This window comes from Schistocerca americana, chromosome 1 (genome assembly GCF_021461395.2).
Source record: "Schistocerca americana isolate TAMUIC-IGC-003095 chromosome 1, iqSchAmer2.1, whole genome shotgun sequence".
Taxonomy (NCBI): domain Eukaryota; kingdom Metazoa; phylum Arthropoda; class Insecta; order Orthoptera; family Acrididae; genus Schistocerca; species Schistocerca americana.
Window position 1 is genome coordinate 903,822,069 of NC_060119.1, and position 27,552 is coordinate 903,849,620.

Consider the following 27,552-nt stretch of genomic DNA (forward strand, 5'->3'; position numbering starts at 1 on the left):
AAAACACAGATGATGTGACTTACCGAACGAAAGTGCTGGCAGGTCGATAGACACACAAACAAACACAAACATACACATGAAATTCAAGCTTTCACAACAAACTGTTGCCTCATCAGGAAAGAGGGAAGGAGAGGGAAAGACGAAAGGATGTGGGTTTTAAGGGAGAGGGTAAGGAGTCATTCCAATCCCGGGAGCAGAAAGACTTACCTTAGGGGGAAAAAAGGGGTATACACTCACACACACACACACACACATATCCATCCGCACGTACACAGACATGTCTGCTTGTGTCTGTGTACATGCGGATGGATATGTGTGTGTGTGCGAGTGTATACCCGTCCTTTTTTCCCCCTAAGGTAAGTCTTTCCGCTCCCGGGATTGGAATGACTCCTTACCCTCTCCCTTAAAACCCACATCCTTTCGTCTTTCCCTCTCCTTCCCTCTTTCCTGATGAGGCAACAGTTCGTTGCGAAAGCTTGAATTTCGTGTGTATGTTTGTGTTTGTTTGTGTGTCTATCGACGTAGGATTAATTATATTGGCGGGAGTAATGTGGGACATAAGATGTTGCACCAACAATCAGCGTCTTCTTGTAGCTATCTGTTGTGCAAGGCCAAGACAGTTGATACACTGTGGCTCATAAGTATAGTGTGCAGTGCGGTTTGTGAGACGAGAAGAGAAACAGAGGAAAGAAGAGAAAGAAGGACACTTGGCATCTTTAGGCATGCCCCTCCAGCTGGACAGCACACTGTTGCCATGTCTCTTCCATGTGACACCCTAGAAAGCAGCATGATCACCATCCAATGCAGATCTTCACACTAAATCACCAACCCCACTGACTATGTTCACCCGATTCCACATTTGATTACTGCACACCTACCACAGGTTGATTATGCTCTACAGTGCCACACTCGGGACACATCAGAGGAATCTAACAGAATATTAACCAGTGTGACAGATGTCAGTTGCACTGTTCACCTCCAACTGTTAGCAATAATTACAGTTCCTATTCCCGACATGAGCTCTACACAACAATTCTGGACTTGACGACTACATCTCTGCCTACATCAACTTCATCCATGACCCAAAACGAATCAGTAGCCATAATTCCTGCCTCCTCTTTATAGCCAGCCCATCATGGACAGTCACCACATAGGCTATGCCCATCGAAGTTCAAGTGGTTAATAAATTAGCAACACACATGAGTCGCACCAGCCTTTCAACATATCATCACTTTGATCAGATCAGAGTTCCTTTGGTACGCATGGCCTCCAGATGCTGGCATTTTCACCACCAACACCTCACCCCACATCTCTTTGATCATGCAATGGCATCCCTTGTGGACGCATTGAATGTTTCCCACAGTAGCCACCAATATAGCATCTGTTCAGCCATACTCATTGTTAGAAATGGTTCACACATTTTAAAAATCGCCAAACATAAGTTAAAGATGGCCCTCATTCATGATTCCCTTCAACATCTATTGGTAGTGCCCATGTCAGGAATGTCAGCGAAATTGTGCTACAGATCGAAGACTGACTGTCAGAGAGATTAAAGTATAATGTAATATTTCAGGTTGCATCATGCCACAAAATCCTAACACAGCATCTTGGAATGTGTTATGTTGCCACCAAGTTCATCCCATGGCTCATGAGTCAAGACCTTTGTCTCACAATCTGTGAAGGGCTTTTGGATCACACAAATCAGAATGAGATGTTCATTAAGAGAATCATAATGGGTGATGATATGTGGGTCTACAGTTATGATGTTGAGACTATGGTTCAATCTTCACAATGGATTGGGAAAGTTTTTCCAGAACCAAAAACAGCTCATCCAGTCAGGTCAAATGTTGAAGCCATGCTGATAGTTTTCTTTGATTTTGATGGATTAGTTCACCGTGAATTCATGCAACAGGGACAAACCTTTAATCCATGGTACTATCTTGATGTTTTGCGATGCCTGTGAGAAAATGTGAGAAGGAAACCGCCTAAAGTGTGGCAAGACAATTCATGGCAATTGCACATGACAACACATCCACACATTCATCCCTGTTGGTGCATGACTATTGCACAAAAAAGCAAAATCATTGTGCTGCCTCACCCTCCATACTCTCCAGACCTGTCCCCTGTGGACTTTTTTTTTTATTTCCAGAGTTGAAAATCCCATTCAAAGGACAAAAATTTGCAACAGTAGATGAGGTAAAAGCAATTCTGCAGATGGTGCTTCACACAATCTAGCAAGAGGCATACCAAGACTGCTTCTGGAAGTGGAAACAGCATTGGGAGCAGTATATCGGTTGTGTAGGAGAGTACTTCAGAGCAGACTATGCACAATAAGTAAAAGGTAAGAGTAGAAAAATTTTATTGACAAATTTCTGGAATTTTTTGAACAGACCTCATTTTTTGCAGAAAAATTTGTTCCAAAACAGGCACAGTGAAAATACTGGAAATCATGGGATTTTGACAGAGTGCTCTGATTACACTGAAAAGTATTCAAATTAATCATAAAGTAATATCTCACTGGAAATCCAGATGTACATCATGCCATGTGTGTATCACCAAATGAGATTAAATGCACTTATCACACTCATGTTAAATGAAACTTGACAGAAGATTCCTTGCATGGATTTTCATGCAGCTCAAATAGTGACAGTGTCATCACATTAGTGTGAAGACATTTCTCAGTGATGTATTGATGAGACTGATGTTATCCTCAACTACATAGTTTAAATTACAATTACAAATGTTACTGCATTGTCTAGCATCCAATAATCATTGCAGGGCTGTCGCTGTCAAGATCTTATTGAAGAAAATCTGGATTACATGCAACATAACTGAGATCTGCACATGGCTAATGATTATAAGTTACTTGGTATTCATTGTTCAGGGAGATCTTTTCTGGAAAACCTGACTGCTAAGTGCTGCACTGGATAATACTTAAGTCTTCTTCTATTTCTGAACTCAATATCTCACTCATTATGGAGGGATTCTTACTCAAATTCTTTAAGACAAACAAATGGGAAGACCACTCATCGAATACTAGAAGCATTAAGTTGTTGGCAAGCATACAAAAAAAGACTGAAAATTTTGCTGGCTTTTGGTGAATATTTTAATGATATAAAAGTACTCATACATACGCACACACATATGCATATGAATGTGTACTCTAGTTTGTTAAAGGATTCATCTGAAAGTTAGCAAAGTTTTCATTCCCTTCTGTGTGCCTGTTGATGACTACACAGCCCTTCAGTGAGTGGTTTTCTTCAATTCTAAATGTTTACACCCTGCCAGAAATATCATTACCATATTTACATGGAAAGTTGTGGTACACAAGATGGCAAACACATGTGATCACCCTAGTCTTCACATCAGCTGAGACTGCGTGTAGAGGCCTGGCTGCACTCCACCACCCAGAGACAGTGGCCATGTGTGTGTGAGTTCTACTTTTGCGAATGTATATGTGTTGTCTCCTTTGGAAGAAGGACTCTGCCTGAAAGTCAAATATTCCAGTATTCTTTTTCATTGTGCCTGTGTTCAACTCAGTGCCTCTTGTATGTAGTGAGTAGCAATCTATTGTTTCCATAGAGCTGAATTTGTGTGGAACTCCAGAATTAGAAACTATGGATCTAAGAAGTATGATTTGTGGCTGAGGCAGATACAACCACAAAATGTCCATGAACTATTCTTATGAAAAATAATAGGTGGCACTCATATGCCACAGAATCATAGGTGGTGATGGGCTTAAGGAAAGTGCAGATAATCATTGGAAGTGGTCAAACTTGAATTTATTTTGAAACTTCTCATATAAATGAACCTCTCCCTTCTCCCTCTTTCACATGCGCACGCACGCACGCGCACACACACACACACACACACACACACACACACACACAAATATACTCAAACCAAAGGAGCATTTGATGCTACATGGAACTAATAACTAAATGAATCATAAGGTATCCTCAGAGATTTTGTTACACATTATTTGGATCTTGCTGATAAGGAATATGACTGTGAGTTACTTGTAGAAGAGATTAAAAGGTACTAACCATGAATAATGAATAAAAAATAATTATGCACATATGAGATATAACTATTTGCATTTATATCTTATCTAGATTATATATACCTATGGTTGGTACTGCAGTGGCTGATGGACGAGGTGGTTCAGGACCATCATAACTTTTCTTTAAGTCATCAAGATCTCCCAGGAACTGTATGAATGGACTGCAGAAACAGAGTAAAACAATGATGTTGAAGGAAATTGAAGGACTGGTTAAAATTAGTAACTAGAAGATAAGTTGCAAACATAATTTCAGATTCTCAAGCATATTATTTAGACACACACAGAGATAATCAAAATTAAAATCAAAATCTCTTCCTACTAAATAGAATGAATACACTATGACAGGATAATGTCAATGAACATGAAAATTCAAATACAATAAATTAATAGGCCCTGTTTGTAGGGCTACATGAATACAGTTGTCAATATGCAGTCAAAATTGTATGGAAAGCTTAATAAAAATCATTAAACAAACAATGGAAAGTTCAAGATGGAACAATAACAATATTAGGAAAAGGATCGATTGCTACTCACCACATTGAGAAGGTGATGAGTTGCAGGTAGGCACAATGAAAATACTTCTAAGCAATTAAGCTCTCAAACAAAAAGTTATTCTTCCAAAATAAAAATTGCACTCATATGCACACATTCATGCAAGCACAATTCACATGTACAGAGCTACTGTGTCCATCCACTGGGGATTGACCGCAAACTGCAACTGCATCTAACAGCTGCAGCAATCTGTGGTGGGCGGTGGGGTAAGGAGGGGCAGGGTCGAGAGTGGGAGGGGTAGCAAGGTAGGTGTGAGCGGAAGATGATGTACTGTTTGTGGGAGCATCCACAGACATAGTGGTGACAGGATGGGCTGCTAGATGTAGAGTTGGAAGGCGGTATTGGGTGGAGGGCAGGGAGATAATAGGAACAGGGGACATAGAGAGTGGAAAGACTGTAGGCACATCTTGGAATGTATACTGCTGGAGTTGGAGTAGGGAAAGGGATAGATGAGGGAGGACAGGGTCTAGCAAAAGTTGAGACCATGGGGGTTTGAGAAATGAAGACTATGTTGTAGGTAGAGATCCCACCAGAGCACTTCAGAAAAGCTGTTGTCAGTAGGAAGGCTCCAGATGGTGCAAGCTGTGAAGCAGTAACTGAAATGTAGTACATTGTGTTGGGCAACTGGGTGGTCCATCAGTCTCTTGGCCACAGTTCAGTAGCGACCATTCATGAGAACAGACAGCTTGTTAGTTGTCACACTCATTTAGAAAGCAGCACAGTGGTTGTAGCTTAGTTTGTAGATCACGTAACTGGTTTCTCAGGTAGTGCCCCCTCTGATGGAATAGGAGATGTCTATGACCGGGCTGGAGTAGATGGTGGTAGGATGATGTATGTGCAGCTCTTGCATCTAGGTATATTGCAGGAATACGAGCTATGAAGCAAGTGTTGGGGGGCAGGGGCGGAGTACAGATGGAGAAGGACATTGCATAGGTTTGGTGGACAGCAGAATATTACAGTGGGAGGGGTGGGGATGATAAAGGGTAGGATATACCTAATTCCAGAGCATGATGAGAGGTAGTCAAAGTCCTGGTGAAGAATGTAATTCAGAAGCTTCAGTGCTGGGTTGTACTAAGTCACAAAAGGACTACTTCTCTGTGACAAGACAATGAGTATGCAAAAGGTGTTAGGTGAGTGGGGAGAGAAGGCATGAGAGTTCTATTTCTGCACAGAATAATTTCAGCCTTTGAAGGCCTCAGTGAGATCTGTGGAATATTTACAGAAGGGCTGTCATTCACTACAGGTGTAACAACCATAGGTGGTTAGGCTGCATGGAAGGGACTTCTTGATATGAAGGGCAGAAGCTGACGTCTTGATATGAAGGGCAGAAGCTGACAAAGTGGAGGTATTGTTGGTTCTTGGTAGGTTTGATGTCAATGGAGGCATTGATGTAGTGATCTTTCAGGTGAAGGTCAACATCAAGGAAGGTGGCTTGTTGGGCTGAGGAAGACCAGGTGCAGTGAATGGGTGAGAAGCATTGAGATTCTGCCAGGATGTGGATAGGGAGTCCTCATCCTTGGCCCTTATCACAAAATTATCATCAATAAATCTGAACTGGGTGAGGAATCTGGGATTCTGGTTGGAAAGGAAGGATCTCTGTAGATGGTCCATGAGTACGTTAGCAAAGAATGGTATTATGCAGGTGCCCATTGCTGCATCATTGATTTGTTTGCAAGTGGTGCCTAAAAAGGAGATACAATTGTGAGTGAAGAGCAAGGAGGTTGTAGGTATGCAGTAAGTTGGACATTGGGAAAGGTAGTATAGAATAGTGGAAAGGCCATGGACGTAGGGGATTATGTGGAGTGCTAGGTCGCATTAACAGTGATGAACACGGCACCAGTGGTAAAGGAACAGAAATTGTAGAGAGTCAGTGGTGGAAATATTTGATGTCTTTTATATAGGAGGGTAGGTTACAAGAGAAGAGCACAGGAAAAGAATGTTCTTTACCCACATTATCAAACTGCTCACATTAAATTTAATATACATTGATTCCTAAAATATTTAAAGTTCAGTTTTATTGGCATATTATTTAAAGTAATGTCATGCACAATAAGGGAAGAACATGGTATCTGTACACAGCACAATAGAAAATATTCCCTGTAAAACTATTTTTTGTTAAACATTATGTGTTAGATTATTTTGCCATGAAAAACAATGTTTAAACAATGAAGATAATGTGCATTTTCAACTTCTCGTGGCATAATAAATAAGCCATTAAATTTCAGCCGCATATTGTCCGGCCATCCTCAGAGTGAGTCACAAGTGACTCACTCTGAGGATGGCCGGACAATATGCGGCCGAAATATCAGTGGAGGAAATTTTATTTGTGCAGCTGCATGCCCAAAATTTAATGGATTAATGAAGATACTTCTTGGTAATCAGTTTTTCTTTACTATTTGAACTTCATGTGATCAAGTGGAGGTCAGAATAGAATACAATGTCACTTCATCCCAACATGCACTTCTTAACCAAGTGAAGAAGGTTTGTTTAATGCATTCTAGCTTTTTGTCTGCAGTATTCCTTCAACACCTGGAGGTACCAACACTTTTCTTTTGATGTTGCCAGAGGATCCGCAATGAAAAATTATTATTATTACTATTATATAAATTTATTGTAAAATAATATTATATTATATTTTTATATTTTAACCCTTCAATGTGAAACTCTCACCACCTATAAAATCCAAGCTCCATTACCAATTTCTTGATGTTGAATTCGGATGGGGTGTTTTTTGTGATGACTGGTTCTCTGATGGATGTTGTTGAGGAAGGACATTTCCACAAATACTTGTTCTTTAGAAACGACCATCAATTTTGTTTCATATCTTGATAGACCACTAAAACATCAAAAGGCTTAAGAATACATCTAACTTCATCCATGCCTTACACCCTGTCCATTGGAACTTACAATGTTGCTTAGGTGTTAATCAGTCCTATATTCTTATCACACTCCACAACAGTGTGTTTGCAGTCTCCAGAAGTTTCAGTTCACTCATAAGATCATTAAGATATCTTGGTACAGTGTATTCTTGTTGTAACCTGAACACAAATCACAAAAAACTTCAAGATGTTTGACTTTTTTGTACAATAATTCTACCACAAAGTGTTTTTAAAAAGGAAACAATTTTATTGGTCCCATTTCTTCCAGTATCTGTAATGTGAGTGTAGAACACTGAAGTTGCATTTGAAAGCTGATGAATATTGAAAGAGTAAACAAAAAATGCCTTTTGTAATACATGTCATTAGTACTTATGTTTGGTGAGAACACGTTTTTGGTAGTTGCTGCAGAGTGATTCTGTTTCATTGGACTTTTGACTTCTGAAATGAGGATTCCTCTTTCTGGAATAATATTTTTCAGCTTTGACTTTGAGTACTTTTTGGTCAATGGTAATCTTCTTAATTTCTTTTAGGGCTAGTTTCTTCATATCATCATCTAAATTTTCATATAACATTACATTCAACACCTTAATCTCAGCAGTGCACTTACTGCAGGTTAAGCATGTATCATTCTTTGGCTACCCAAAAAGCTATGTTGAATTTGGTGTTGAATGCTGACCTGTGCATTTAATATGAAATGTCAAAATTTGAGTATTTTTCCTGGAACTATTCATGCAACTTTTTCACCTAAAGTTCCTCTGGGAGGTACAACTTCTTGGTCTATCCTTAAATGACTGACTGTGATCATAAACTGCCATTCCTACTCCTTCCTCAATTTTCCATGGCCCACTCCCATTCTTGCCCCTTCCATCATGAGGAGACATGCCCAGCTTCAAAAATTTAATAATCACCTTGTTACTCCATGTGCTGCCATAAAGGCTTTTCTGCATACAGTTATTTTGTGTATGATGTCACCTTTCATGCTTACTCTAGTTGAAATCACACTCTTGAAGCCATGCTTCATCTTCATTCTTCCTTGATTGTCTTTTGTGAAGTGGAAGTAATGTAATGAGGCTTGTCAGATACAATGATTGTTCATTCCAGTCTACTGTATCACTAAATTTTCATATAATGTTCATGTGACTGAACTCTTACTTTCTTCATGACTGTACTCATTCACCCTCTTACTTCCCTTTTCCTAACACTGTTAGAATATGAAGGTCTATGTGTTTCATCCTCAGATGAAATACTCATCATTCAATATGAACAATAACTCTCGAAACTAAAATGAATTACTTACAACATCTGCATTACTAAACAGAATGTCTTGCTCTAAAGTAATGGTTTTCTCTAGTACCAACAGTGCACAATAAAGGAAAATTCTCCATTTCTTCCTTTGACATTGTTTGCCTAAGCACAAGAAATACGAAACTTAACACACAACATTGGGCAAAGCAAATCTGTTCCCTATAGCGAGAACTGTTAGCATCTTCTTCCTCTGCATGCCTAATCTAAAGTTAGTAATAGAATATGGGCTGTTCATGTTAGCACATTGTTCAATAAACAGTATTAAACAATGCAGAATCCTACATCTCATGGTACACATAACTCAGTTTTGAAAAAAATGATTAAAAGCATGTTTTTTTCCTGTACTCTTCAAGCAATAAGTTGGTCATGTTGGTCCACTAGAACAGAGATTCGCTCAGTGGGGGCACAGTAACCTGGCACAATGAGGCATCCTGGGTTGTCAAGTTTAAGGACTTTAGGAAACATCTAAAAGGTAAGAATGTGGGGGGAGGTGGGGATGAGGAAAGAGATAGACTCAGGGGATAGGTTCTGGGTTGGACCAAAGGATTTGAGGAGAGACTGGAGATCTGCTGAATTTCTAGAATAGGGTTGCTGCAGCAGGGTTTATAGGTGGACATACCAGAGAGCTCATGGAGTCCCTTAAAAGGGTAATCCTTGCTGTTCCTAACCACAATGGTAGAGTCTGTTGGTAAGTAGGATTATAAGATCAGATCACTTTTTAGGAGGTGGAGTGTGATTCTTTCTAGGATTTTATGTTGGTTTCCATGTCGGCAAATTTGGGAACTGATGGTGAAGGAAGGTTTGAGATTAAGAAATTCTGGATTGTTAACAGGGAGTGATTTTTGGTCAGCAGTGGTGGATCACAGAGGTTCACAGTCAGGCTCCAGTGGCCAGAGACAATAGCCATGTGTGAGTGAATTGTACTTGCATGAATGTATGTTCCATTTTCTGAAGAAGGACTTTTTGTATGAAAGCTTAAATGTTTAGTAGTCTTTTCATCATGCCTGTCTGCAACTCACTACCTCCTCTATGTGGTCAGTATATATAATTAAAATTTCAAAAAACATATTTAAATGTTTACAACTGCATATCTAGAAAAAGTCTGTGATCTTAAATAGGTTATAACCTGCAGTGGAAGATCCTACTATGAAAAGAAGTAATGGATTATGAGCAACTTACATTTTTGTCAACTCCATCCAGAGTTTTCAAATTCCTTAAAAGATGTGTGATTTAAATAACTTTGACTGTGCTCACTAACTCTTGTTTTAGATGAATACAGCAATTAATTGTATCACCATGTTCCTTACACTTTCTATTGTCAGGTCTAATAGTCGCCCTCATATACATCTTAGGCAACACATTGCCATGGAATATTGTATAACTTGTGTTTGAAAGCTTACAACATTTTTAAGATTGAAGAAAGAGGATATTTGATTTTCAATGTTTCAAGAAGAGAGAATATTGTCAAACACAGAGAATTTTCAAAAAAGAAGAAAAAATTAATGTTTAATTTAGAAGTGGTGAAGAGTCAAGAAATATATATTCTAAAATAACTTACATAAACTCATTTGTTTATGTGAGGAAGAAATAATAATTGATGAACTGAAACGATAAAGTTTATGGAGGAAATACGTTTCTAACTGCATCTCAAGCCCCAAATTTTAGCATAGAATTTCAAAAGAATTTAAAACCTAAGCCAAACTCTAGACAGAATAAACATTTTAGGGTAGCTCATATTAAAACAGAGAGGAAGCTGAGGCAATATTTTATTTTGCAGTGAACTGAAAAATGTTACAGTGAATCCATTCTACAAAAAAATAAGTAACCTCCTTCTAGGGACTCATCTCTATTTTGCAATTATCTTGTAAAGAGCAGGTTTTACTATTATAGTTAGAGCAAAAGGGCCAAGTAGAAGACAATGAAAGGTCATGAGTACCTTCATTCCCAGAACATAAACTAATGAACTATTTGGGTGATATTTCTTATGATGAAAGGATTCATGTTTAGTACATGCATAATGGTGTGTAGTCATACTGCCAACTGGCTGTTCAGGAATACATAACTTGAATCTTCATTAATATGTATATCAGTCATGGCTCAACTGATACCATGGCTTCCCAGGTCCCGTATTGTAAATACTTTTATTTTATTTTTGGTGTGAGGATGTGTATTCCAGATCTGTTGATAGAATAATGTAAAAGGGTAGATAAAAAAACTACTCACCAAGTGGCAGTAAGAGAACACACACACAAAAGGATTTAACTTTTACAAGCTTTTGGAGCCAGTGGCTACTTCTTCTGGCAAAAGAGTTTAAGGGGAAGGAAGAGGGGTGAAGAAAAAGGATTGGAGTGATTTATGGAAAGGGATACAGTTCAGAAAAGTCACCCAGAACCCCAGGTTAGGGGAGGCTTATCAGACAGAATGAGAAGGAAAGACTTATCGGACAGAATGAGAAGGAAAGACTGATTATAGGGGAGTCCTGCTGCCACTTCGTGAGTAGATTTTTTATCTATCCATTTACATTAGATCTGTTGATAGTTTTGACTAACTCAGGGAATGCATATTATGTAGCTGCCAGAATTGTTAAGAATATTTATTAACAAAAAGGTAAATACAGCATTCGCCAATCTTTACACTGTGAATACTGTCACAGCAAAGAAGAAACTGCCTGTTGTGCTCTATACACTCATTGCTGAGAACACTCACAACATTTTCAATACTCTTGATATAAATGTAACACATTCAAACATGCCTCTTTACATTTGTATCACAATCAAATTAGAATAACAAAGCTTAATTAATTACATCCAACATTTCTCGAAATTTTATGAATTTATCCTTGCTCAGAGACTTGGTAAAAATTCCTGCTACACTGTTTTCTGAATCTGCTTTACAAATTTCTATAACTCCATTTATATAATATTCATTCACAAAATAGTGTACTTCAATGTGCGTTGAATTTTTAGTATGCATGCATGCATGAATGATGCAAGAATAGTCCTAATCTATGCATCTCTGAAAGAACAGGCACAGTAGTAACAACAGCCATCAGAAATACAGGACAACTATTCAAAATTATGAAGCGACACCACCATCAGCTATATACTGGAATGGAACAATAAAAATTTGTTCTGAACCAGGACTCAAACCCAGATTACTCACTTTATGCAAGTAGTTACCTTAACCACTTTGGTTATCCATGCACAAATCATGGTTAGACCCAAACTTCCATATCTCATTGTCCACATGTCACAACCTGCACTCATACATTACATATATTCCTATCTGGGAAAGACATATTTATTGAGAGTTGAGAGCCTGGTATTGGCGTATAAATGAAATAACAATAACTGTGTTACTAAGAAATATGATGCATCATACTTCTTAATAACAAAGGCACTGCTGTTTTGCACAGCAGAATGGTATCAGTGAAGAGGCCAGATAAACCAATGGTTCCTGAAGAGGTTAAGCAGCCTTTTCAGCAGCTAATGGGGCAACAGTCTGGATGATTGACTGATTGGAACTTTTGACATTAGCCATCATGGCCTTGTTGAAAGTATGTGAAAGACTACAGCCACTATTTTTCCTGAAGACATGAAGATCAATTCTGTAGTGTCTTGATAATGGTATACCCTACAGCAAAATATTCTACAGGTACAATATTCCCCCCTCTCAGATCTCCAGGCAGAGACTACTCATGAGAATATTATCATCATGAAAGACAAAATTGGCATTCTAGTGGTCAAAGTGTGGAACATTAGATCCTTTAATTAGGTAGATAGGTAATAGAATTGAGAAAGGAAAATGGATAGTTGGAGTTAGATATAGTGGAATCAGTGGAACGCTGTCACAGGAGGTATAGGACTTCCATTCTAGTGACTATCAATACACGGTTACCACAATAAAATGAAATATGGATAATGCAGGAATAGACCTAATTTATATTAATAATATAAATGTAAAATCATTATATCTGACTGTATGAACTCACCAATCTCCAGGACTACTAGATGAATTTTCATGGGGCTTTCACAGATAACTTCGAGTATATCTTGGGGCAACATGTATGCTTTATTTCTTCAAAATAAGATCATGGAAAAAAGATATAATTTAAAGTGTAATTTAAAATTTTATCTTGGGTCTGTCTCTTTGAACACACTAATTTCCAAAATTACTTGAAAGATTTTCATGAGATTTACACAGTAACTTGAGCAACCCTTGGTGCAATGAATATGCTTTATTTCATCAAAACTGGAACACGGAAAAAGCAAATCTTAATTTAAAATTTCATTTAAAAATTTATCCTCAGGTTTTGTAGTAGTTCAGATGTTTAATCGTCACAAATAGTTCACTCAATAACCAATAGATGGTGCTGTTAGTTTTATAGTACACCTACAAACCAATATAAGGTACTATTAGTTTGTTAACTCAGTCACAGATGTATTTTCAGAAGTTTATGTCAGTGACAAAATTAAGTGACACAATCTTATCTTTATGAATACAAACTAACATTAAGTTTACTTGGCTATGGTACACGCATTTGCTGATTTTGCTATATGTATGAGGGGGTACCCAAAAGAAACCAGAATTATATTCTAAAAGCTATATATTTTCAGACTGTTTACAAAACAACCTTATCCATTACAAGTAATACATTTGTTCCACTGATGCTTCCACTGTTTGAAACATTTTTGTAGTCATCTTTAGAAATGGCTGATAGCTCCTCCCACATTTTTCCCTTTACTTCTTCAATGTTGTCAAATCGGTCTCTTTTCATGCACCTTTTCATGCATGAAAATAAGAAAAGTCACATGGAACCAGATTAAATGATTAAGGTGTATGGAGCAGCAGAACCATGACATTTTTAGCCAAAAACTCCTAACAGAAATAGTTATGTGTGCAGGTGCATTGTTGTGGTGGAAGAAACAGTTTCCTGTCTGCCACAAATCGGGTCTTTTTTGACAAACACTGTTGCGCAATCTTCTTAAAACCTAAAAATAAAAGGTTTGACTGACCATCTGACCTGGAGGAACAAACTCTGAATGAACTATGCACTTTGTGTCAAAAATGAATATCAGCATTGTTTTGATGTTTGGTTTGACTTTAGGACATTTTCTTGGATGGGGTGGTGACGATGTCTTCCATTGGCTTGACTCATCACCAGTAATGACCTTGGACAAAAAAATTGACTCAGTTTCAAGCTATTGTTTCAAAGCACAACATGTCTCAACTCAATGTTCCTCTTGATTGTCACACAGAACCTGATGAACAAACTTGGCAGCAACCCTTTTCATTCCCAAATCTTCCAATAAAATTCACTGAACTGAGCTCCAAGACAACCCACTTATCTCAACAGCTGATCAGTTGTCTGTCGATGGTCTATGAGCACAAGCTCTTACATTTTTTCACTGTTATTGACAATTTGGGCAGTTGATGGACATCCAGATTGAGGTTTGTGATCAACTGACATGTTGCCATTTTTAAATTGAGCAAACCACTCGTAAACTTGCATTTTTCCCATAGCGTCATCTTGGTAAGCTGTTTTCAACACTAAAACAGTTTCAGCAGTATTTCTACCAAGCAAAAAACAAAATTTCACAGTTGCATGTTGTTCGCTTAAACTTGCCATAGTAAAAAACAAAACAAGAACAAAACAGCACTAGCAAAAACAATCACTGTGGATGAACAGAATAAGCCAGGTCAACAACACATTCAAAACTGAACTGGCATTGAGTTGAGCTGTACACACCAGTGGCAGAAGTGCGTTCTACAGAAGCTCCACCTAAGGCAATGTTATTCCAGTTTTTTGGGTACCCTCTTAAACTTAATGACATTGCTTTGCTTCTTTCCATAGGTTTTTTTATATTAATTGCTAGGAATAACAAATTTATTAAGTTCGCTTTTGATTTGTGTGCCTACTCATTACATTTTGATTTCATTTTGTTTATGCATACAAATGCCTAGGAAATGGTTCGGTCTCTCTGAATACACCAGAACAGCAAAAAGCCTAAGGATTATGTGGTCTCAAGAATTGAATGAATATCATGAGGCAAAAATTGCTGCAGCTTGAGAACATCAACATGAGGCAAGACTTGCTATAGTTTGAAATCATCAGGCTTTAATCCTCTCTTTGGAAACTCCTTTGAAAAGCAAGGTGTGATGTACTGTTCAAGAGCATCATGCATTTAACTTGCTCTTCAGAACCCTTCATCCACAGACACTTCAAGTTACTTCTCTCCAACATAACACCATACAAGGAGAAATTTTGACAGGAAATGTCACAGATGAGCAAGTTTTTATACCCTGAATCCCTCTCATTCCTAACATTTTACCATTTCACTTTAAACATGTACAATTATTAGTGGGCTTGTATTATGTCATGACCATGAACAAGCACAGGGCAAGACAATGTGTGTTGCAGTAGTCGACTTTAGTGTCAGTTGCTCTTTGCACAGCCAGCTGTACATGGCTCTCTCCTTCATGTCCCCAACCAATTTAAATATTGTATACAAAGAAACTTTTTAAGTCAAGTACAAAGCTATGAGCACAGCTATAAAGAAATAGCCAGGCAATGCCAGGTTTCTCAACTAGTAATGAATAAGAAAATAAGAATGCAAGTAAGCAACTATGAATAGCATACTGAATGTATCACCATAGCCAAGATTGGAATGAAGCCAACATACATGAAGCAGCATAAGTTTATATTCCAAATAAATCCACAGATGAAGAAGAGGAGAAAAGAAAGTTTGATGAGATAAAACAAATTATACAAGTTGTTAAGGGAGATGAAAATTTAATAGTGAAGGGTGACTGAAATCCAATAACAGGAGAAGGAAGAGGAGAAAAAGTAGTGAGACAACCTAGACTGTGAGAAAAAAAATGAAGGGTGCCTAAACAATGGGACTGACAAAACGTGAAAAATGACAAAGCAGGTATGGCTATAGATCTAATTCAAGGCTGTAGGGTGATTAATGGAAAATACAGATACCACTTGTAGGAAAATTAAAAGAGACCTTTGGAGAAAAGAGAATCACCTATATGAACATCAAGAACTCAGATGGTAAGCCAGTACTAAGCAAAGAAGAAACAGCTGAAATGTGAAAGGAATAGAAGGGCTACACAATGAAAATGAATTTCAAGACAATATTATAGAAAGCAATGAGGTGGTAGATTAATATGAGATGGAAGATATGATGCTGTGAGAGAAATTTGTCAGAGCACTAAAAGATCTAAGTGGAAACAAGATCTCTGGAGTAGATGGCATTACCTCAGAATTATTAGGGTCCTTGGGAGAGACAGCTGTGACAATACTATTCCATTGGTGTGCAAGATATGGGGGAGATAACCACAGAGTTCAAGAAGAATATAATATTACCAACTCCAAGGAAGATAGGTGCTGACAACAGTGAATGAGGAGGTACTAAATCAAACTGGTGAATAAGTAGTGTATGACACAACTTGTTTAAAAGAAGGGATCAGTTGATAGCACATACCCTGATGTGCCAAGGAAAAGACAGATCGGTAATGGAGGGAAGAGTGGATGGCAGAAAATGTAGAGGGAGGTCCTAGACATGAATACAGTAAGTGGGTTCAAATAGATGTACGTTGCAGTAGGTTTATAGAGGTGAAGAGGCTTGCAGAGGATAGACTAGTGGGAACAGCTATTTCTAACCAGCATTTGAACTGAAGACCACAACAATCCTATAAATTACAAAATACCTCTGATTCATAGTATTGTGCCAGCTGTACCACAGAAATATGTGAACAACTGAAATGCTGTTACAGTCAGCAAAAGTTTGTGTCACCCAGCATCCTCTGATGAGCAGATTTACATTTAGGTCAAATTCTGGCAGTGGTGTGGTGTGCATAAGAGTGAAGGAAAAAAACAGTGTGAGCTGGGCAACTATGCCATGCAGATCCCTATTCCACAGTCTGATTCTACAAGTCACAGACTACAAGGGTTGAGCTTAATATGAGCTTCCCACTGACACTTACCAAATTTTTTTAGGTCCCATCCATTCATTTCACTTTCATTTAGTCATGTCTGCAAAGTACATGGTGTCCTGTGGATTGAGCAGAAAGTTTATTTCATTTTGGACACCTGTGATTGGACAATGTACTCATGTCACTGAAGAGTGATTTCCCACCAGGATAAGTGGTTAAGTGGAACTATTGGCAACACCATTTACAGTGATCAGCAGTTAATATAGGTTACAAATGGATTTAATTTGTAAGTTGTTTCTTTACTCATTGGTGTAGAATAAAGGTATTAATGGCAAACATGTATTTTATCAATTCTCATCACTGTGCTGTCACCGTAGCCTCTCCCTTAGCATAGTTCATCGATGTAGCAGTAAAGCCAGCTCACTGCATGACTAACATGTATGCAGCACTATATACATGTTTTTGCTTCAGTATATTTATAGTTTCTAAGCAACAAATTTTTCTACATTGAAGGGACCACACATGCTTGAAATACATCATGGTAAAATAAAAAGAATAGATTTATCTTGTATAATTTTCATTCAAAATACAGAAATGTGAGTGAGACTATATTGAAAAACAAATGCTAGTGAAAAGATAATTATGACAAACAAAAAATAAAAAATTTGGAAAACTAATGAAAAATCTTATTTTAATAGATATTATGAAGTCAAATAAGTATGCCTTCAGATAATTTTTTTCAGTAAATTATTATTTTGCTGCCCAATAATACACACCCTCGTTCAAGGACCAGACATTCCACTCCTGGGTGTAAGGCAGTGACAGTAGCCTGACGAACTATAGAATGTAACAATGCTAGTTCTCCAAAATATTCTCCAGTCCCAAGCACAGCTAGCTTTTCTTCCACACCAGAAGCTGCAGGGAAAAAAAATTCATTTCTGATAGGAAACAGGCTTTTATGCATTATTACTTTTTGGTAACAACTGAGCTTTATGCTTAGAAGTTTTACTTATCAAATATTTATTATAGATAATGACAGAATACAAATAATTCACAGTCATGACACAAAACAAGTGGAAATTTGTCACCATGGTTCTGTAACTCTTGAAAGCACACAAGGGGGTTGCTGAATCAGAAATAAAGTTACTGTAATTGTCATTATAATAATACAGATAAGGGCAAGTAGGATTCGCACACCAAGGAGTCTATACAAACTTAATTATATATATATGGGGTGAACATTAATACAACTGACATACTGCTGGGACAGATTCCTGACTGGAAATGGAGGAAAAAAAGTCCCATGAACATGTGTCTGGACATGCATTACTGCCATGGTAGATGGCACTGTCAAATGATAGATCCTCTGACCCTACCGTGTTTTCTTTGTGGCTGTGTGACTGACACAGTGTACTGTAAGCAGCAATACAGCCTGGTATTCATGTCAAGTACAAACCAAGACGGTGTTTGTGTAAGGCCAAGCAAATGGGAAAACGTCAAGAGGCAGCACAGCTATGCCAAAACAAGTACCCTCACAGACACCAACCAAATCACACAACATTTCAAGCCCTTTTTGTGTGTTTGTGTGATCATGAGTCCTTTCAGGCAGATGAACATGCAGGGAGGCAACAAACTGTGTGTGCACCAGATTTGGAGCACCAGGTACTAAGGGATATTGAGACAGACCCAAGTACAAGCTACAGACCACTTTGAACATCTGTTGTGACACCACATCAATGCTGTGCAGCTCGATACTGTGTTCCAGGATTATTTGTTGTCTTTGTACGCGCACACTGACCATTTCTGGACACTTTTTTCCCTCCATTTCTAGTCAGAAATCCATCCCTGAAGTTTGTCAGTTTCATTACTTTTCACACAAGATAGGTAATAATCCATCGCAGCCACAGAGAATTTTGACAATTTTTTGTCTGTTATTAATACTGATATTGGGAAGAGGTAAAAAATGTGACATAAATTGCTGTATCATTTGATTGCATTACCCTAGAGGTTTAAATTTTTTGCATGGCCAATGAACCATAGCCTTTAATATGTGTCATAAATTTCAACTTGGTACAGCTCTCCATTCCTGAGTAAAAAGTGTCTTAACAGACAGACAGACAGTCAGTCAGTCAGTCAGATACAAAAAATAAAATTTTCTGTGTGATATAACCTCAAATTAATAATTTTAGGATTTTTTCCTTTACTTGTACTGTGAAATCTTGCTTCTTGCCAAATTTCATGGTTGTAGGTCAACAGAAGGTACCATATAGGGCTTGATGTGTGAGTTTGTGAGAATGAAAATTTGTGACAAAAATAGCCATATCTTTTGATTGCTCTGACTTGGAAGCTTATAGTTCTTACACCATCAACTGGCCATAGGCCATAGGCCATAGGCCATAGGCCTTAGTACGTGACATAAATTTCAACTTGATATGGCAACCTGTCCCTGAGAAAAAGGGTTCTTAACAGTCGGATGGACAGACAGACAGACAGATGGACAGACAACAGAGTGATCCTACAAGGTTTCTGTTTTTAATGACTAAGCATGCAACATTAAAAAGGAAGTTAATAACATACAGTTGTTCCAAAAGTAATTAAAATATTCATCATGAATCAAACTTTTCATAAACTACTTACTTAGAGTTATGAGGTATTCTTTGTTCAAAGAAAACAGGAAATGACTTAGGAAAAAATTTACAACAAGTATTACCAGAAAACTCATATAATGAAATGCAGATAAAAGAGAAAAAAATTTTTAAAGGAGAAAGTAGTATTTTTAGTTACATCATTACAATAAAAATGTTGAATTTAAATTAAATCTATGAAGAAAAACGTACATTTAATTTACTTACTTGCATCATGAAGATAAAAATAAGTACTTTTATTTATTTTCCATTTTTAAGCATTCACATTTGATTATGCCCCTAAATTACAGTCTCTAATGTATTGTTTGTAGAAAACAGATAAAATAGGATCTAAATGATATCTAAAATTCTCATCCAAAAATGCTTTTGTATTACTGTATTCTTTGATGTGAGTTGTTCAGTATTATTAGTACACAATTTATACAAAAGGTAATCCACAAACAAATAACAAATGAAATTGTTAATGACAGAAAACTTTTCAGATGGCTACTCCCTCACCCGTTAAACCCTCTTTGTGCTTCCAAACAAAACTACTTAAGCAGAGGAAAAATGTGTTTAATATATAGCTGTATCTTAATGATGGGCTTGTGGGCATTCTATTTTATTTATATTTAGGGGACTATATCATAAATTTACACATCAGACCAAATCCACAAACTAGGTGACGTAGCTATTCAACAATAATAAAGAAATGGCCATACAATTCCATGAAAACTACAACAATTCACATAGTAATATCATTATATTCCTTGACCACCTTTTGCTGTTAAAAAACTAAAAATAAAAGGGAATATTTCAAATTTTGAGTTCCATTTCAAGACTTGCTTCTTCAAATTTGTACCTGCATTAAAATAACTAAGTTTTTTTATATTTGTTCAGTGGAAGATAATAAATTGTTAAATATGCATTAAACAATTATTTTGTAATCATTTAAAATAATAAGATTAACAGACATGTTTAAATTACTGATTTCTCAGGCAGAATGACAAACCATTATCTTTAGGTTCCGATAAGGCATTACTGACGTAAAAGTGGAAAACAATTTAAATATTAGCTACATGTTTACTGTGGTTTAAAAGTATTATCCCTGTATTAGATTTCACTAAATTGAGATAAAACATTTTTTTGTTTTAGGGAAACTGTAAATCATGCAGAAGGTGATGGACCAACATTGTTTTTTCTTAGCAAGTGATCAGATATTCCTAAACTGCAGATTTACAAAAGATAAAAATCCAGGATGAACACATTCGATAATATGAACATCAAAAATATAGTTTACAAGAATGTATTTAAGGATCCTAAGGTATACAAAATTAAACTAATTAAAACTTTCAATACTGGCACATTAGGAAGTTAAGAATATACAGCCATCAGTGAAAGTGGCAATTATTGTCAAAGAACTTACACAAAACAAAAAAATATGTTTAAGGTATGAAGAAACCAAAAGAAAATAAAACTTCAGAAGCAGATAAAAACAATGATTCAGAAGGATTATAGCACAAATAATAAAAAATGATAATCATACTGGATAGACGTCACATCTGACATGACAGGTGGCACAGCAACAAATAACAGAAAGAAAACTGTACAATGTTATAAATACTTCTTTAAATTTTTGTACAATTGAAGAAATTAATCATAATCACAGGCAGTTCTTGTTGAAAATAATGGCATTGTGATAGTAGTGTGACATTAATGGTTTAAGCTGTTGGTGGTATTAAGAACGGAAAGTTGCCAGGAAATAATGTTTCAACAGGAATTAGTAATGCTGTAGAAAAAGTTAGATGAAAATAACTGTTAACTTTATTCACAGAATGTTCGTACATGTAAACTGTTCTCCAAAACTCAAATAATGTTGTATTATTCTACATGTCAAGAAAGGGAACTATAATATCAAAAAGCAATAAACTTATCAGTCTTTTATTCATAATGTACAAAACATACAAAAAAATTACCAATAACAGCATATGCAAAAATATTGGACTCAAATAAAGAAAACAAAGGAAACTGGCTTTAATATCAATACAGTATAACAGTCTTCCTGTAAGTCAGGAAACAATAACAAAATGAAGCAATGAGTATGAATGATAGGTTTTTAAAAATTTTCTGATTTAGTTTTAAAAAACTGTACTAACGGCTCTTGGGAAACAAGTGGTTTATTCCACCAGTGTTAGTATACTGACTTATATACATAACAGAATGAAAAATGCTATTTACAAAGCACAAAAAAGATTAATATAAATATGTCCCAGACAGAGTGTGAATGTAAAAGAGAGACACTAGCTTTCTGGCTTATCTGCAGCTTCAAAGACATTTAAATCAAAACATCTTGTCATATTCATGTTTTTTTTACTTACCAGTATTAATACACATGTCACATAATACAATGCATTGTGTCAAGTAAGCCAACATGATACGCAGTATTACTTTGTATATCATGACACACACCATCATGTCATGTCATCCAACACGGCATTTTTCATTTGATGCAGCATGACAAAATGTGTCATAAAATTTAGGATGTCTGCATCCCACTCTGGGGTAATCCCGGACCGAGACTCGAACTCAGGACCTTTGCCTTTTGCGGGCAAGTGCTCTACCATCTGAGCTACTCAAACATGACTCACGCCCCATCCTCACAGCTTTAATCTGCCAGGAAATTTCATATCAGCACACACTCCACTGCAGAGTGAAAATCTCATTCTGGAAACATCCCCCAGGCTGTGGCTAAGCCATGTCTCCGCAATATCCTTTCTTTCAGGAGTGCTAGTCCTGCAAGGTTCGCAGGAAAGCTTCTGTAAAGTTTGGAAGGTAGGTGATGAGGTACTGGCAGAAGTAAAGCTGTGAAGACGGGGCGTGAGTCGTGCTTGGGTAGCTCAGATGGTAGAGCACCAGCCCGCAAAAGGCAAAGGTCCTAAGTCTGAGTCTTGGTCCGGTAGACAGTTTTAATCTGCCAGGAAGTTTTATCATTAGTCTGGCTCCTCTATGGTTACCTTGTAGTGATTCGAGAATTTCCACATAAATTTTAGAACCACTCACCCTTCTACAGTCTTGAATGCACAATATTTTAAAAATAAGTGTGGGAGAACGTACATACTGTGTGACGCTTGTTTGTGTCAGCAGGTTGGAAAGGTGTCACAAGCACAAGGTAGACGCGATGGTCGAATGGCATTGAAAAGTGTTTGGTGCTCATACCACGGCAAGCATATTCGAAGAAAAAGAAGTAATTATGTAGTATTCTTTGCTGTTTTAGTAACTGTGATTATTGTTAAAGAAAAATGAACAATTTTTAAGTATTTCACATATTGTACTCACTAGAGGCAAGACAGGTTCACAAATTATGTGGTTGTTAAACCAACTTTGTTGCAGATGTATTTTATCGAGTCTATCGCAAGATGAATTGGTTGACTCGTAAACATTCGAATATTGACGTGAGAAAGGGTGAATATGTTAGTTAAGGAAGTTGAAATACAGGGTGTTACAAAAAGGTATGGCCAAACTTTCAGGAAACATTCCTCACACACAAAGAAAGAAAATATGTTATGTGTACATGTGTCCAGAAACGCTTACTTTCCATGTTAGAGCTCATTTTATTACCTCTCTTCAAATCACATTAATCATGGAATGGAAACACACAGCAACAGAACGTACCAGCATGACTTCAAATACTTTGTTACAGGAAATGTTCAAAATGTCCTCCGTTAGCGAGGATACATGCATCCACCCTCTGTCGCATGGAATCCCTGATGCACTGATGCAGCCCTGGAGAATGGCGTATTGTATCACAGCCATCCACAATAAGAGCACGAAGAGTCTCTACATTTGGTACTGGGGTTGCGTAGACAAGACCTTTCAAATGCCCCCATAAATGAAAGTCAAGAGTGTTGAGGTCAGAAGAGTGTGGAGGCCATGGAATTGGTCCGCCTATACCAATCCATCGGTCACTGAATCTGTTGTTGAGAAGCGTACGAATACTTCGACTAAAATGTGCAGGAACTCCATCGTGCACGAACCACATGTTGTGTCGTACTTGTAAAGACACATGTTCTAGCAGCACAGGTAGAGTATCCCGTATGAAATCATGATAACATGCTCCATTGAGCATAGGTGGAAGAACATGGGACCCAATCAAGACATCACCAACAATGCCTGCCCAAACATTCTCAGAAAATCTGTGTTGATGACATGATTGCACAATTGCGTGCGGATTCTCGTCAGCTCACACATGTTGATTGTGAAAATTTACAATTTGATCACGTTGGAATGAAGCCTCATCCGTAAAGAGAACATTTGCACTGAGATGAGGATTGACACATTGTTGGATGAACCATTCGCAGAAGTGTACCCGTGGAGGCCAATCAGCTGCTGATAGTGCCTGCACATGCTGTACATGGTACGGAAACAACTGGTTCTCCTGTAGCACTCTCCATACAGTGACGTGGTCAACGTTAATTTGTACAGCAGCAACTTCTCTGATGCTGACATTAGGGTTATCGTCAACTGCACAAAGAATTGCCTCATCCATTGCAGGTGTCCTCATTGTTCTAGGTCTTCCCCAGTCGCGAGTCATAGGCTGGAATGTTCCGTGCTCCCTAAGACGCCGATCAATTGCTTTGAACGTCTTCCTGTCGGGACACCTTCGTTCTGGAAATCTGTCTCGATACAAACGTACCACGCCACGGCTGTTGCCCCGTGCTAATCCATACATCAAATGGGCATCTGCCAACTCTGCATTTGTAAACATTGCACTGACTGCAAAACCATGTTCGTGATGAACACTATCCTGTTGATGCTACGTACTGATGTGCTTGATGCTAGTACTGTAAAGCAATGAGTCGCATGTCAACACAAGCACCGAAGTCAACAGTACCTTCCTTCAATTGGACCAACTAGTGGTGAATCGAGGAAGTACAGTACATACTGACAAAACTAAAATGAGCTCTAACATGGAAATTAAGCGTTTCCGGACACATGTCCACATAACATCTTTTCTTTATTTGTGTGTGAGGAATGTTTCCTGAAAGTTTGGCCATACCTTTTTGTAACACCCTGTATACGAGGACTGAACCAAAAGTATTCTTTGAGTACTAAATTATTTCAAAAGTAGAGAGAGAGTCTTATAAATTCCTGTTAACCAGCAGTATTCTTCAGAGAAGAAGGTTTTGGAGACTGGTTGAGCTGCCAGTCCCGAGAAGAAGATTGACTGTGCAGATCAAGCAAGTGAGAGAGGTGTGAATTTTGCAATCCAAATTCACAACACTTCTTATCGTCCACATTGTTAGAATGTGGCAACCAGTGAAAAGGACATCAGAAAAAAGGGAATTTTGAGAGGAAATTGAAGCAGAAGATATGATGTGTTGCCATAGAAACCAGGTATAACAACACAAAAGAACTACTTCACATAATTGGATTAAGTCCAAAAATTTAATGAAAAATTTTGTGAATGCAACACAGTGAAAGATGTATGAAAGTAATAATGTTAAAAGAACAGAAAGAAGACCTCGATGTATTAGACTAAGAAGAGATATGACGAGAATAATTTAACTAAAAAGATCTGATGAGGGGAGTGTATAGCTCTCACAAGATTCGCAGGGTTGCAGACGCAGAGACAATATCCGACACCGCGGCACCAGTTTCTGTTAATCGGTGCTGGTTCTACATCCACACACCAATGCCAACACGGGAACCAGCAACCGACACCACCAGCACCAGTTACTGTTCACCAGTGCTGATTCCACACCCGCTCACCGACGCAGCCTGAAACTCTATGCCGGGTGAGCAAAATACAATAATTGTTCAAGCATAAAGTTGAAGAAACTGTTCACTAGACTGTATTAGTGTAGTTATTATACTTAGAGTTAATTCATTAAATGATTAGTAGATCAGAAACTAAGAGAAATACGGATTATACACAGAGAATTTGGGAAACTTCAGAACCAACCATGGCAATGTAAGTGAGTAAGGAGGTGCCTGACTGGTCTGAAGTAGTAAATTTAATCAAAGCCCAAAGGGCAGATTCAGAGGCCTTAAGAAAGGAACTGAGTCTTAAATTAGACTCAGTAAAAACTCAATTAAATGATAAAAATAGATGACCAGGGTGCTTCTTTGAGAAATGAATTAAGTGCAACTTTAAGTGAAAAACTCGATGCACAGAGTGCTAATTTAAGTAGAAAATAGACACAATGATAAACTCAATAAATTCTAAATTGTATGCTCAAGTGAGATGTTAAAGAAAAACCTAGACTTAATAAACTCAATTAATTCTACATTAAAGGCTCAGAAAGACACTTTAGATGTTCAAATGACAAATATAGGTTTGTTGAATGTCAGAGTAGACGCTCAAAGCAAAGAATCTAGTGCTTCACACCACTTCTTATCATCCACATCATTAGAACCTGTCTCATACGATTCATACTGTCCAGTACAGCCTACCATCTCACCACTATGTCAAGGTCATATGTGTGTGAGCATTTTTTAATTTTAATTTTTTACTTTTTTATGTTTTTATTTTTATTCTTTTGCTTTATATTTTTAATTTTGTTTAATTTTTTATTGAGTTTTAATTTTTTTGTTTTATAGTCACACACTTTTTTTCATATATGCAAAAGATTGTATATGCAAACTTATGAAAAATAACCATAAATATTGTGCACACAATAACAGAAAACATAATTATGATACTGAATGAAATATTAAACCAGAGCAATAGTACAATTCCTGCAAAACTGGATTTTAAGTTCATTTTAAATGGAACTTCTGATTGCTATAGTGTGGCAATGGATAGAGCTTTCAGAATACAATATGATGACCATTAATGAGATGTATTTGTCTACATTCTTGCAAGCTTTAAACCAATACACACAAGTCTGAAACATAGAAGCTGTGCGCTTAAAAAAACTCACAAAAATGTGTTTTGTCCATGTAAAATCTGAATGAAGTTAGATTTTTGAAAGTGAGTTTTCAAATGCATTTTTTTTTTTATTTGATTCAACTTAAACCATTTCTGCACATTCAGTTCACATACATAAGAACAAATTTTATGTGCTACATTTAGCTCAACTTATAAGTGTTAGATCTTGACAATGGAGATGAAAAATATTCATTTTGCCTTTATCCATTTATCTACTTTTGTGTGAAGTTTGAACTGATTTGTACAAGTTTAAAGCATAGAAGTGGCACACTTTAAAAACCTCTAAAAATGTGTTTTTGCACATAACAACCAAACAAAGCAAGATTTTTTTTCAAATAGTTAATCTTACCATAGACTAAGGTCTGATACACTGGTGGACCAAATATGAACCATGAGTACGAGGTGCGGCTAGAAAAAAACCGGACTGATGCTGGAAAAAACATTTATTTACAATTATTTACAATTTCATGTTATCTCCTTTAATGTACTCTCCTCCTCGGTCTCTACACCGCTCCATACGAATTTTCCACTGTTCATAGCAATGCTGCAGATCATTTTCGGTAAGTCCATACATTACTTCCGTCGCTTTTTCTTTTACTGCTTCAACAGTCTCAAATCTAGTTTCTTTCAAAGCTGACTTGACTTTAGGGAAAAGAAAAAAGTCACAGGGGGCCAAATCAGGTGAGTAGGGTGGATGATCTAAGATGGGAATGTTGTGTTTTGCCAAAAACATCTTCACTGACAACGCACTGTGAGCTGGGGCATTGTCTTGGTGAAGGATCCATGACTTTTTTCTCCACAAATCGTTCCGTTTTCTCCATACTCGCTCACGTAGGGTAGCCAGGACGCTAATGTAGTAATGCTGATTCACTGTTTGTCCCTCTGGTACCCAATCAATGTGCACAATCCCTTTGATGTCAAAAAAAACAATCATCATTGCCTTGAATTTCGATTTTGACATTCATGCTTTTTTTTTTCGTGGAGAACCAGGAGTTTTCCAATGCATCGATTGGCGTTTAGTTTCGGGATCGCAAGTAAAAAACCACGATTCATCGCAAGTAATAACATTTTGTAAGAAGGTGGGATCACTTTCAATGTTTTCCAGGATGTCAGAACAAATCATTCTTCGGCGTTCTTTCTGTTCAATTGTGAGACACTTTGGAACCATTTTTGAACACACTTTGTTCATGTTGAAACTTTCATGAAGAATCTGCCTAACACTTTCCTTGTCAACTCCTGTTAACTCAGACACTG

General features: G+C 37.3%; 1 protein-coding gene across 4 annotated transcripts in view; it reads right to left on the bottom strand.

The window, feature by feature from the left end:
- LOC124547561 (cGMP-dependent protein kinase, isozyme 1-like) overlaps positions 1-27,552 on the bottom strand; it is a 408,150-nt gene that overhangs the window by 158,914 nt on the left and 221,684 nt on the right. For all 4 annotated transcript variants that reach the window (XM_047125117.1, XM_047125116.1, XM_047125115.1 and 1 more), the window contains exons 8-9: positions 17,520-17,658; positions 4,127-4,224 (exon numbers count right to left, since the gene is read on the bottom strand). In XM_047125117.1, coding sequence (XP_046981073.1) covers positions 4,127-4,224; positions 17,520-17,658 — 237 coding nt within the window. The remainder of the gene's footprint in view (positions 1-4,126; positions 4,225-17,519; positions 17,659-27,552) is intronic.